The sequence below is a fragment of the Electrophorus electricus genome, chromosome 21, assembly GCF_041902795.1.
Source record: "Electrophorus electricus isolate QZ-2024a chromosome 21, ASM4190279v1, whole genome shotgun sequence".
NCBI classification, from domain to species: Eukaryota; Metazoa; Chordata; class Actinopteri; order Gymnotiformes; family Gymnotidae; genus Electrophorus; species Electrophorus electricus.
In genome coordinates, this window is record NC_137517.1 from 15,649,993 (window position 1) to 15,664,050 (window position 14,058).

Consider the following 14,058-nt stretch of genomic DNA (forward strand, 5'->3'; position numbering starts at 1 on the left):
CAAGGAAACGAACCATTGAGAAACCATCATTTTAATCAAAACCAATAACACTCACAGGCATGTTTTCCCTGTTTACATAATGGAAGCTGTGAATGGGGTAGGGGATTAGTGGGAATCTGAGGGTAGAACTCTCATAATCTGGCAACATAATATGTTTTGGTGGAACAAGGCACTAATCCCTAGTAATCTGGCAGCGCGTTAATGCTTGTCCCTGCATGCTAAAGTCATAAACTAAGATCTTGCGGAATGCAATTTACAAATCGACTGGGGGCTCCAAACACTGAAGCTTGTTAGTACTTTTATACATGCCAAACACCATTACCAAAGGACAATGCAAATACATAAGTGATCCAGGTCAAAGATCAGGTCCAAGGACACCAAAAAGTGTATTATAAAAAGTAAATGAAAAGATTCAAAAAATCTTTTAAAAATGATTGCTTTGTGTCATGGGGGGGGGTGTACTGTGTAAACCTCTCGCACATGGGGGAGGACAGGCTGTGTCATCTCTGGTGTGGCTGATCCACCACTGGAAGGACTGGAAGAGGACATTGTTGCAAACTGTCAACATCGCATGAAGGAGATGTTCTCTTTCATATGGACGTCTCTCATCCACCTCCACTGCCATGCTGAGAAAAATTCCTCAACAGGATTGAAGGATAGAGAATAAGGTGGAAGGAACAGGTTTCAAAAACTATCATTATTGACAAACCATTCACATACTTAAATATATCTACAGTTGATCTTAACTCAGCTCAGCAGCTCCTATGGTAAAGTGATATAAAGCACTGAAGGTAATCATTTGCTCCCTACAATCCACCCCCACCCCCAAGTTAAAAGTGGTATGCCCTGGCTAATATTAAGCCATTCTGGGAGAACATGAAAACATTCCACTGTGTGTATCAGCAGGGGGAAATCCTACAGTCATAAAACCCATTGTCTGGAATCCCCTGAGGTCTTTCTCATCCCAGAGTTTGGCCGTGTCAGATAGATTACCATGTGCTCTGTTTTCCAAGGTACAGGGGGTTAATCTGTTTAAGGAAGAGCAGTAGGTTAGTTTTCTGTTTCATTTCTAGAGACCAGACTTGGAAATAGTGATACCCCAGATATCCAGATATAGTGCAGTGTGGGTGTATAGTAAGAGCATATTGAGGGAATATAGTGTGTGAGTATAATGAAGGAGTATAGTGTGAGTATAATGAGGGAGTATAGTGTATGATTATAATGAGGGAGTATAGTGTGAGCATAATGAGGGAGTATAGTGTGTGAGTATAATGAGGGAGTATAATGTGAGTATAATGAGGGAGAATAGTGTGAGTATAATGAGGGAGAATAGTGTGAGTATAATGAGGGAGTATATTGTGTGAATATAATAATGGAGTATAGTGTGAGTATAATAAGGGTGTATAGTGTGAGTATAATGAGGGAGTTTAGTGTGTGAGTATAATAAGGGAGCATAGTGTGAGCATAATGAGGGAGTATAGTGTGTGAGTATAATGAGGGAATATAGTGTGTGAGTATAATGAGGGAGCATAGTGTGAGTATAATGAGCGAGTATAGTGTGTGAATATAATAAGGGAATATAGTGTGAGCATAATGAGGGAGTATAGTGTGAGTATAATGAGCGAGTATAGTGTGTGAATATAATAAGGGAATATAGTGTGAGCATAATGAGGGAGTATAGTGTGAGTATAATGGGGGAGTATAGTGTGTGAGTATAATAAGGGAATATAGTGTGAGCATAATGAGGGAGTATAGTGTGAGTATAATGAGCGAGTATAGTGTGTGAATATAATAAGGGAGTATAGTGTGAGCATAATGAGGGAGTATAGTGTGAGTATAATGAGCGAGTATAGTGTGTGAATATAATAAGGGAATATAGTGAGCATAATGAGGGAGTATAGTGTGAGTATAATGGGGGAGTATAGTGTGTGAGTATAATAAGGGAGTATAGTGTGAGCATAATGAGGGAGTATAGTGTGAGTATAATGAGGGAGTATAGTGTGAGCATAATGAGGGAGTATAGTGTGAGCATAATGAGGGAGTATAGTGTGAGCATAATGAGGGAGTATAGTGTGAGTATAATGAGGGAGTATAGTGTGAGCATAATGAGGGAGTATAGTGTGAGCATAATGAGGGAGTATAGTGTGAGTATAATGAGGGAGTATAGTGTGAGGACATTTGTGAAAATCTGTAACTTTCCTGCTCTTTCATGATACTTTTCGCCAAGAAATACATTTTTATCTTTATTTTTTAGATTTCTCTCTCTGACACAAGCACATATCCACCACAAAGAGAGAAAGGTAGAGAGAGGAGAAGGAGAGAGAGAGAGAGAGACAGAGAGAGAAGGAATGAGAGAAAGACAGAGAGAAAGAAACTGTGAGAGGTCAAAGTTAATCTTAATTTGACACCGGTGTGTGTGTAATGAGAGCCCTCCGTGTACAGACAGGCTCGATTTCCAGCAGTGTGTGTGTGTGTGTGTGTGTGTGTGCGTGAGAGAGAGAGAGAGAGAGAGAGAGAGAGAGAGAGAGAGAGAGAGAGAGAGAGAAAAGCAAATGGTTCTGCTTCAATGCTGTGGGGGCAGATTCCAGCCTGTCCATCTTCAGCTCTAAGTCTTTTGCTGGGCCCTTTACCTTCCTAGCCAGTTAATGCCAGGACACAGGTCCCTTTTACACACTGCCCCTCAAACCCAGGGTAAAGTCTTTGTTATTTGTTACTCAATAGCACCTCTTTCCAAAATTAGTAGAACAAACCTTTGCTTCTATGTAAGTGCTGACAACTGGAAACACACATACACACTCACACAAAATCATTTCTAAAAATGCTGCCTATTCATTCAGCCATTTAATCTCATTCACACAGCTGAATGCTTTGGGAGATTTATCTGCAGACATTTCCAACTTGGATGAGAACTGCCACATTAACACATGCTGTGTGTGAATGGATGTCTGCTCTGTACTGTATATGGAAATCCACCAGACTGTTCCTCTACAATTAACGCTTATTTTAGCATTTGAGAAAAAAAGACAAACCAGTTTCTCTAATCTAGTTCTCAACACCTCTTGCCACTCTTACATCCCTTTTAGAAGAATGTGAGCTGTTTGTGAGAAGCATGAGAATTGTGAGAAAACCAGGAGACATTTGAGAAACAGAAAGCCGCGGTGCTGGTCTTTAGACAATTCAGACTCACGCTCTTACTACAGGCATCATAAGATGTGGAGCTGAACGGAGAAATGCATTATTACAGACAGTTACACACTTTTGCAAACACACACACACACACACACCCCAGTGGTGAGAATAGGGGACCTCAGTGGACACTGGTTGCCGAGGGTGATAGGCTGGGTGGTGATTTGTGGGCTTGGGCCCTGGCCGTGAGCTAATTTTAGCCAGAAAGAACGCTCTCGGTCACACCACCTACACAAGCACAGCCAAGCTCACAGGGAACCCGCATATGTGTGTGTGTGTGTGTGTGTGTGTGTGTGTGTGTGTGTGCGTGTGTGTGTGTGCGTGTGTGTGCGTGTGTGTGCGTGTGTGTGTGAGAGAGAGAGAGAGAGAGGGAGAGCTTGAAACACAAGGACATAAATGGCAGAGATCAGTAAAGAAAGAAAAGGAAAGTGTGTGAAAAAACAGATGTCTATTATTTTTTACTTTTCATTTTAAAAAGTGAAGAACTGTTTTGAACTACCTGGAGAGACATAAGTAAATTAAAAAAAATCTTACCTGGAAAAAAAAACATACATAAGAATTTATTATTGAATTTTAAAAATCATAGCTAAAAATGTTTTCCCTGCCATTTATGTCTTACTGCAGGTAAAAGGTCATAGTCTGCAATGTCATTCTAACTGCAGGTCAGAGGTCATAGTCTTTGTGATGTCAATCTACTCTAAGGCTTTTGGAAAGGTTTGTTTAAAAAAAAACTGAAAAATGCTTAATCAGTCTACCAAAGTTTACTTCAGTTCAAACATTTATTTCTACCTTTCCAAATGTGCTGTGTGTCCTCTTTTCCTCTGACTCTGAAATAAATCACCTGTTCTGGTCTCTCTTGGCCTGTTCCAGGATATCTACCTGTTCTAGTCTCTCTCCAGCTCTTCCTGGATATCTACCTGTTCCAGTCTCTTTATACCTGTTCCAGGATCTTTGCGGATCTAGTCTTTCTTTCAATGTTCTGGTATTCTCTGGTTCTGACTCCTCTGGTTGTCTTGGATATTCTCTATTAGAGAAGAAAAGAAAGAACTAAATAATGTGGTCAGTGCGTGAGTATAGGGTAGTATAAATCCACCCAACTCCCCAGCACACAGTCTACACATAAAAACACATACATATATACCCTCCCACACACACATACATACAGATACACACACACACACACACACACACTCCCCTGGAACACTGTCTTCCAGGCCAGAGGGGGCTGGCTCAGTGAGCTCAGTTCTGTAAACCACAGAGCAAACACACAATCTGGACCTCATTTAGGTGCCTTTCTACTCTGTCCCTCTAACGCACTCACACACACTTTCACTCTCTCACTCTCGTAACCTTTACCCTTTTTCTTTAGTTACAGTCGATTAGTGTGGAAGTCACGTTGCTTTCTTGCTCCTTTGTGCTGTCAATCCAAAACCAAACACAACAAGAAAGTTTTGTATTAAAAAAAATGGACAAGCCATTAGTAGACTAAGCTTCTAAGCGCCAGATGTGGAGCAAGAATGGAGTGAGGCACAAACACACCCGCACGGACAGTAAGCCTCCCCAGAGCCGTAGAAAGCACAGCCTACCACTCAGACAGCTCTATGTACAGGAAGTAGCGAGAGGAGGGGCAGGTCTTGCTGGAGGAGGCCATGCATCCAGACTCCAGCCCCCTCCTGGAAAAGCCCTTCTCCTCCTCCCTCGCTCCTCTGCTCCCTCACTCTCTCCGACTGTCCCTCCAGCTCTGCCATGTAGTTAGCTTCTCTCTCCGTCATCAAGCTGTTCACACTCCCTCGCCTGCAGGCTGGGTGGAGTAGAGCCATGTACTGGGGCTCTTCTGGGCTTCAAACGTCTCTTCACCTTTCGGAAATCTCTCTGAGCTCATGGGGCCTCTTCCTGTGTGCCAACAAGCCAACTGCGAGAAACAGAGTCACTAACGAGAAACAGAAAAGTAGGACTGGCAAGAAGATGGTGAACGTCACAGTTAAACTAAATAAAAAACGTCAGCACAGCGAGGCACCGATGAGGGCCTTATGATGGAGATCAAGGACTGGATGATGAGAACTTTCTTCTAGAAAATTCTTCTAGATTCAGACTACGCAGTGTCATGTCACCCATAGGCCTTTGGATGTGAGCTGTCTGAGCACGTTTTGTGTTAGTATATCAGACCATCATTACGTGACAGAGAACCTACTCCAGGTCTTTAGCACACGTCTGTCGTACACATTTGCTGAAAAAATAGCTGATATAGAAGCACCAGTCTTCACTGCAAATTTTGATCCCATCAGTCCCAATTTATTTATGCCATACACCCACCAGTGTCTGCACTGATACGCCGAGTCCTGAAGTGCTCTGTCTTGCCCACGTCTCGGTGTCTTCTACCATCCACCGTGCCTGCTTCCGTACCAGGTTTTTTATTACTACCTAGACTTACTCAGACTACAGCCTCAGAATACTTAGCCTGACAGAATGTTTATCACTGAGAGTTAAAGTTTTTAACGAGGCATGGATATATTGTTGCAGTGATACAGTGACACCCACAGGATATTCCGAGAATTACACCAGATCAAATTGCAGTACACTAAACATCATCAAACGAAATACAAACATCATCCACAAGAATGAAATAGTTACTAAATACAGCCATGACATATATATTTCCAGTATGTAGTTCCATCAACATTCGGGAAGATAATTTTAGGTTTTTCCAGACAACCTAAGATGTTCCCTACATCGTCACCACTTTACCCTAAATGCCACTTGGCTAAAGTCACGGTTATGCATATGTTTTGGCAATGTAGTAAAATTCAGACATTTTGGAATGATAATCACGGAATTATTGAGAAATTATTAGATAACGGTTTTAAATTGTCACCAAGTTTATATCTTTTTAGTTCCACAGAGGCGGTTGTGCTAAATGCGAACCCGGAATGTCTGCTTGGCAAGATAAAAAGTTATTTTACTACCATGGATTTCCTCAGATACTCGATCTCATAGCCTGTAGTTAACACAGATTTATAATGTAACCCACTGGAAAAATGGACCTTTGAGAGCCATCACTGGCGCCACAGATTTTGTGAAAGGTGCTGTTCTTATTATTATGCTATCATACTTGATATTACTATTGTTGTTGTTGTAGTTGCTGCTTCTCCTGTGGTCACTTCTATCTTTATTCTCTTCATTTGTGACTTTTGCTAGTCTCAGTATATGATTCATTTTTGCGATTCTGTTTTCCAATGTGTTTTATGTAACCTTTCTATGTGATTAGTATGGAAACTCTTTCTTTCTAACTTTTGCATTTTTTATTTATTTATTTATTTATTTATTTTATTCTTTTTACAGTTACTTTGTAAAAACCCATAAACATTCAGTTAAAAAATACAACCATGACTCTTTAAATAAAGACAGCATTTAAGGTTTGGTGCTGTAAGTCACTTTATTAATGACGCAGAGGAGATCGCGTGTGCCACTTATCCAAAAAACCCAGATAATTCCAAATATCAAAAGCTGTTTATTACACCTGCACAACCAAATTATGTACAGAGCATTTCTTTAACTCACTGCATACTTTTCGCTAAATAGTTTAGCAGTTTAAAGTTTCGGCAATATTTCAGTGTCACACATTATTTATGAAGCACTATGAAAGACTTCATTCTCAGTGGTACATTAGGAGACCCGTTGCTCTGGAATTAGGAAGGTTTTATTTTTTATTGTATAAGTAAAAATAAATTTGTTAAAGATAAAAAATATTTCTCCCCGTCGGGGAATCGAACCCCGGTCTTCCGCGTGACAGGCGGAGATACTGTCCACTATACTAACGAGGAGTTACGAAAGATGTTTGGGACAACAGCTTTAGAGTTAGACGTTAGACTCTCACACATAACAATCCACGTGTTTACTTTGTTAGTCCCCCGGTCATTATAGAGACATATACAAAAAAGAGAAGTGATTAACGAAAAGGTGCGCAAACGTTATGAACTAGGGAGCTGTGATACTCCCCTGCTTCTCACTATAGTAAACAAGGATTGAATGCTTTTTTCGCCTTGAGTAATCGTACAGCACGACTTTTAGGTCATTTAACGCTAAAAACCGTTAAAAGAGTTAGGGCCATAACAAACACGGTGGTCTCACGCTCGCTTGCCCACCGGTCTGCGCACACGTATTGCACAACGCTGTCCTGGCAGTGGGAAAAGTGCCGTGGAGCTCCTAAAAGCCGTTTGCGGAAATCGTTCAGCTCCGACACTTCATTAGCCTATCAGCACCAATTTCAACAAGTCAGCAACACACGGGAATGACACAAAGCAGGTCCGCGGGAATGTATCGACAGGCTCCGACATCGGAGGGATTGTATGATGAATTAGGTGTTGTCATGTATGAGTCCCGGAGCCTACTGGACGTGTGGAGTTGTACTGAATCTTACATATGACAGATGTGTGAGTACACGACGGCGAAGCTTTACGTTTACATTACATTTACATGGTCTGACACAAGGACAAATACGACTCGGTGCAAACAGATCATAACATTTATTTCACAGCAGAAGAGCGAACACGATCATATAACAGCCGGATAGTACTGATTCTGATATCTGACTGCCTCAGGGCCGGAGCTGGTATTACATGCTAATTTTGGCAAGTCGGTCCTGTTTTCCTGTTAAAGCCATTAACAGTGACACTGTCACGGTAAAGCTGTTTCTCTAAAGCTGTCAAGTAGAGCAGGCTGAACCAGATGTTGACCTGCTCTATATGCCATACTGATACTATAGACCTGCTCTATATGCCATACTGGTAAAATAGACCTGCTCTATATGCCACTTATAATACAGACCTGCTGTACATGCCATACTGATAATACAGACCTGCTCTACTCCACCATTAGTCAAACAAGGTGTAAAACTGATTCGATAATGTGCTTGAGCACACACACGCACACGCACACACACACACACACACACACACACACACACACACACACACACACACACACACACAAATTGCTGCCTCCCTGAGTTTTCCATGATTTCTCCCGCACCACCATCATTAATCATTAGAAGAGTGCACCTCTACTTCTAAGACCCATGTGACCCCTCAACGGATGAATGTTACAGACAAGGATTTTCTCATTATTCTTTAAGAGATTTGACTGAGATCAAACCGAATCAGTAACTGTGGTGTCAGCGCAACCACACTCCTCCTCCTCAGTCCCAGGGGCCCCATGCTCCCGTGCGCTCAGGGTCGCACCCAGGGTCGTCGGGGGGGAAGGTGATGGGCAGCGCCTCCTTCTGGTAGTGCTCCAAACGCTTCAGCAGCAGGTTGACCACATTGGGGTGCTGCGCGGAGAGCTCGTGCCTCTCCTCGGGGTCGCGGTTGATGTTGAACAGCATCACCTGTTTGAGAGGCGCAGGTGTGGAAGGCGCTCCTTCCTGGACCACACCTGGAGGCGGGAACCACAGGGGACAACCTGCAGAGACAAAGCACCTCTGGCTCACAACTTGGCCTGCCATACCACCAGGCTGGATCCAGTGGATCAATACCCCTAGACGGGATCCAGGAGATTCACACCACCGGACAGGATCCTGTAGAGCTACATGTAACTGACTTATTACTGAGTCATTAGAGTTAACTTATTTATTAAAGCAACACTGCAGTAATCCAAGCTCTTTAATAATATGTTAAGCTCCAGTGAAATATCATGGAACAACTCTTGCGCACAAACCAAGAAAACAGTTTAATTAGATAACAAAGTCAGAAAAGGAGAAAGAAGACAGTAGATAAAAGAAAGCCCGTTCACATAACTGACACAGCTGTTACCTGGGTAGCCTGTCAGAAGTTTCCAGTTGCCATAACGAATGGCAGCATGTATGGAAACGTTGAAGGATGGGTGCAAGTCTTGATGTGGACCCAAAGAGACACGCCTCAGCGAATTTAGAATTTTCTGCTCAGAGCCAGTGTTGTCTGCAGTACCTAAAGATTGTGGGAAGGGATGAACTATGCATTCAGTTTTTCAAGGACACAATAACGTATTCAATTAATCAGTATACAATATATCTACTTTCACTTGTATTGAGATGAACTGCATTAATTAGGATACTGTAAAAAACAGGATATCAAAGAAGAAAATATAAATTAAAAATAATTCAGCATTTTTACTTGTTTCAGCATTTTTAATTGTTCAATTTCTTAACAAGGTCCCCGATTTTGGTGTGTTTCTTTACTTTTAAAGAGTCCTTGAACTGTAGTGGTTTCCTTCCTTTACTTACATGGTGCAATGTCGTTGTACAGAGGGTCAATGTTGTGTAACAACTCCAGTCTAGGAGAGGCTTTCCCTTTGCTGACAAACACACACAAACACAGACACACACACATAAAGTTTGATTTTCCTGACACTTACATGCACTAATGGATGCAAGCCAGATATAATAAGCATATTTGTCCCCATTAAGTCACCTGATGGTGTCCCACACATTAAATCCATCCAGTTGCTTTGTGCCATTGGTTGATCCACCAGCCAGATTGACAAGTGTAGGCAGCCAATCAGAAATGTGGATCAGCTCTCCATTAGTGTTTCCAGGCTGCTCCACCAATGGACCAGTCACAAAACCCACACCCCTGACTCCTCCCTCCCACAGTGACCACTTCCTGCCTCGGAGAGGCCAATTGTTGCCCCCTTCAAGAGTTTGCCCACCATTATCTGGAAACACAGAATTGAAGGACACAGAGGGAACCAGCGTTAAACTCAGTCTGGGACACAGTGACACATAGTGGCGTGTTGGTGTATTGCACTACACAGTAAGGCCTAATATGATCTGCTCTTTCTGATCCTGCCTGATGTGTGTATGGTTCCTGACAGATCAATATTATCAGATCTACAACTAGTTGGGATGTTTTTTCTCCTGTTTAATTACTTGCTCTACTTCCTAGAGATACAGTACTTCAAAGTCAAACCATCAGTCACATGGTCCGGCAGGACCAGCTAATGGTTCACCACTTTAATGATTTTCATCATAGTGGATGTCACACACACTTACATGCTTGACCAGGGCATACAATCTAATCCCAAAAATATGTGCTGGGCAAAAACACTCTAACAGGCAGACAAAGGACCAAAGCACTTTAACAGTCTGTTAGAAACAAAACACTATTACATGGGCAACAGATGTTCAAGATCTCCTTAGTTCATTCAAAGAATCGTATTTCTGTGATAAACTGAGTGAAATAATGATATATTGTGCAACAGATTGTACGATCCTTATGAACTGTGACCATGGAGCCCTCATACCTGTAGAGAAGATCAGTACAGTGTTGTTCCACAGTCCAACGTCCTGCAAAGCCCTGCTGATGTTCCCCACGGCCTCGTCCATGGCAGACACCATGCCAGCATACACCCTGCGCTGCTTGTCCTTTATGAACCCGTAGGGGGAAATATAGCGCTGGGGCACCTCCAGCGGAGAGTGGACCGCCTGCAGAGCCACGTACAGGAAGAGCGGCTGCAAGCACAAATAAACAGAAACTCAATGCCTTGGTGCCACATGGACACTGTGGGATCTCGTGACACCCGGACATGTTGGACCTTCAGGACACCTGGGTCACAGCAACCAATCAGGTTACACTGAATCCATCCATGCAGATTGCACTATTACTCAAACAGCAGAACACATGCACCTATATGGATGTTTTACCACAACTCTGTTTTTTCATTCATTATTGTAATCTTGACTCTTCTCTGTTAATCAACTGTAACTGACAAAGTTTCCCATCACGTTTCAGTAATGACACCACTGTGATGACATGACAGTGCTGTCATTGCTCAGGAAGCACCAAAGGGGAAGTTTGTGATTGGCCAAATCAAATGTCATCAGTTCTGCAAGTAGGAGTAGCTTACCCTACTTTCAATGCATTTTTATGAGATGGGCTTCAGAGTTACAGAGGATCTTTAGAAAGACAGCCAGCAACCAAACTATGTTGGACAGTGATTCAGTGACTCTGTGAGACATTTGGACGCATTATAACAGCCTGCAAGGCCTGTGTTTGGGTACCTTATTCACTTTGTGCTGCTGTATGATGCTGGCTGCTCTCTGGGCAAAGAGCTCAGTGGAGTAAATACCACTGTAGCCAGAAGCCACCTCCTCTCCCTCTCTCAGGTCCAGAGCGCAACGTGTAAGATTCAGAGGTGTGATGAAATGGCACCGCTGGTGTGTGTAGTATTGCTCTGAGCCTGTCAGGTAGCCTGGGGAGACATAGGGTTATTACACAGAATGACACCAAAGCAGTGGAGGAATCAGATGTTCTGCTCCTGGACATGATGCTATGAGGTTGTTCTGTTCCTGGATATGATTAGACGAGGAACTTTGTTATTACAGAGCAAACACTTATGAATTTAAAACAGAAACCTCAGTATGTTGTTTTCACTATGAGAATGTTAAATTATTTAACCTTTAGGGCATTTGGTAGATGCTCTTAACTAGAGGGAGCTACAAATATTTAGCAGTGTGACAGTACACACACTCCCTCTGAACTGATCCCCTGATCTCGGTGGTGTTAACAGCTTGCCCTGCCTGCTTTACCAGGTGAGATCCAGCATCTGTAACCAACCAAAACATTTATATTTATATTTATATGTTGGGCATTCCACTCTAATGTCCGATAGACACATAAGAAACAAACAAACACATGGTGAGTTCCACAGATGTGTTCAAAGTTCAAAGCAGAAGTTAATGGTAAGGATCTCACTCTGAGGCTCTTTCTTGCTGGAACTGACTGCCTAGTGAGGTTAATAACAGGAGTACAGGACCGATAATCACAGCTAATCGGCGCACGCCTTCCTCACATCCTCCTCCTCTCTCAGAAAATCATCTGGATAGTAAACAGTTTGTAAACGTCTTTCCTGCCTCGTAGTTTAACAAGGCAAATACCGTAAGCCTGCGGAAGCAAAGACCCACCAAAGTAGGAGTCGAAGCCGCGACGGGTAGGCAGGCAGTCTTTCTTGTACATGCCCAGGTGCCATTTGCCCACCATGTGTGTAGCGTAGCCCGCGTCCCTCATCAGCTGCGGTAGCATCTTCTCTCCCAGAGGAACGCAGTATGGCTGGCAAGGCCATATGATCTGGTGCTGCATCCCTGTGTGGACCTGACATGCAAACTGGTTCTGACATTTGGCAGGTTGTTTTAGAATTAAGACATACAGAATCACGAGTGCCGATTCTTAATATGTTTTCCCCTCAAACCTGAGGCGACGTAGATCAACCACAGGTGATGTTTTAAAGGGACACTAATTCACCTGATATCTTCCCGTCATCAGCTGGTTTCTGGACGGTGTGCAGAGGGGCTGCACGTAATAATTTTCTAGCCGAACGCCTTTGGCTGACAGACTGTCCAAGTTCGGGGTCTTGATTTCGGATCCGTGATATCCAACGTCATTCCACCCGAAATCGTCAGCAAGTATGAAAACTATATTTGGAGGCGGTTTGGCTTCCACACGCAAGGCATTTAAAAGCAGTAAAGTTGCGATCACCAGCATAATTGTACACTGAATTCCACGCATACTTTAGTAGCTGAACTTCACACTGCTCGACACTGCAAGCTTTACTTCCTTCTACATCTAAATACGGAAACGGTCGAACACAAAACGTAAATTATCTGATTCCTCATTTGTAAAAATCATTGTAAAATATGCATCTTCATCGGCACATAAAGAATATAAAACACCGAAGGTCCCTTCAATACTACTTCCAAGTTGGCAATGCACATTAGTGCATCTGTAACATAAACCTGGCGAAGTGGCTAAAATTCAGATTCATGTTGACCAATCAGGTGACAGCATGTCACATGAGTTTGTCATAGGTTCATACGTCATGCCATGCCTTTAGTTTGTAAGACTGCTTCTACCAAGACTAATGCACTTAGATGTTGTTATTCCCCATAATTTATTCCATATTAGCACTTCTAAATTCTTTTTTTTTTTTTATATGTTGGTTGGCTGTTGTTGACAACAGAATAAACAACTATTGCTACTACTACGACTAATAGTAATATTAACAAGAATTCTAAAAGTAATAGTAATAGTAGTAGTAGTAGTAGTAGTAGTAGTAGTAGTAGTAGTAGTAGATATAGTTGTAATAGTAGTAATAATAGCAGGAGGTGTCGTTGTAATAATAGTAGTAGTAACTGCATCTTTGGATGTGTGTAGAAGGGACACTACAGTAGACGATTCTATACCACAATGTACAAAATTATGTTACCTTGTTCCTAAATTTACTAAGTTATCTAGTACTTATTGTAGGGTTTTGTTTATTACACTGATGTTGTCAAACTCTAGTACTTATTGTTTATTAAACTTATCATTGTCTAAGACAGACCTTATGTATTTTGCACTTCTAGGCATCAGCAGTGATCCTTGTAGTCTACAGTAGAATACAACAGTATCATTGGTATATTGGACTCTAACCTACTCTATTGGCTAGGATGTATTCTACGAGCAAATAAAAAAAGCACTTTTGTAAGTTGCTCTGCATAAGAGCGTCTGCTTAATGCCATAAATGTAAATGTAAATTATTTACCATACCCCACATCCAGACCCCCCCCCCACACACACACACACACACACTCATTCAATGTTTGAATTTGACTAAAATAAATATCATATGTATCGCTAAATAAATATCATAAATACAAATATTTTATTTGAAGATTGAAATATCATTTTCAAAAGTTTTGATCTGGCTATCCCTAAAAGAAGTCAATGTATGAAAAAGATAGATCATTTCCAACATAGCCCTGCAGCAACCTTAAATTCAAGGAAAAATCAAAACGCTTATTGTGATCTACATATACGGCTCTTCACGTTGGTGATTCAGATTTACTGACAGGTTCTTTAAGTA

At 42.0% G+C, this 14,058-nt stretch overlaps 1 protein-coding gene and 1 non-coding gene across 3 annotated transcripts; both read right to left on the reverse strand.

The window, feature by feature from the left end:
- Nucleotides 1-6,935: 6,935 nt before the first annotated feature.
- trnad-guc (transfer RNA aspartic acid (anticodon GUC)) lies at nt 6,936-7,007 on the reverse strand. Its single transcript has one exon. It is a non-coding gene; the product is annotated as a tRNA-Asp (tRNA).
- A 683-nt stretch (nt 7,008-7,690) lies between these two features.
- Nucleotides 7,691-12,985, reverse strand: arsb (arylsulfatase B). Of its 2 annotated transcripts, none has more exons than XM_027030595.3 (8): nt 12,459-12,985; nt 12,122-12,326; nt 11,219-11,409; nt 10,462-10,669; nt 9,630-9,873; nt 9,443-9,513; nt 8,994-9,146; nt 7,691-8,643 (listed from the first exon to the last, which is right to left on the reverse strand). In XM_027030595.3, exons 1-8 carry the CDS (start codon nt 12,720-12,722, stop codon nt 8,381-8,383), a joined length of 1,599 nt encoding a protein of 532 aa, XP_026886396.2. In that variant the 5' UTR covers nt 12,723-12,985; the 3' UTR covers nt 7,691-8,380. The 2 variants fall into 2 exon arrangements, with proteins under 2 accessions (XP_026886396.2, XP_026886397.2); XM_027030596.3 differs by having other exon boundaries at nt 12,122-12,308; nt 12,459-12,984.
- Between the last annotated feature and the right edge of the window lie 1,073 nt (nt 12,986-14,058).

What these genes read in the sequence shown, in the direction of transcription:
- arsb (XM_027030595.3), bottom strand. Translation starts at nt 12,722, where the DNA reads ATGCGTGGAATTCAGTGTACAATTATGCTGGTGATCGCAACTTTACTG. An exon ending in AATGTGTGGGACACCATCAG is followed by an intron (nt 9,514 to 9,629) that starts GTGACTTAATGG and finishes TGTGTTTGTCAG; the next exon opens with CAAAGGGAAAGCCTCTCCTA. An exon ending in GTACAACGACATTGCACCAT is followed by an intron (nt 9,147 to 9,442) that starts GTAAGTAAAGGA and finishes CACAATCTTTAG; the next exon opens with GTACTGCAGACAACACTGGC.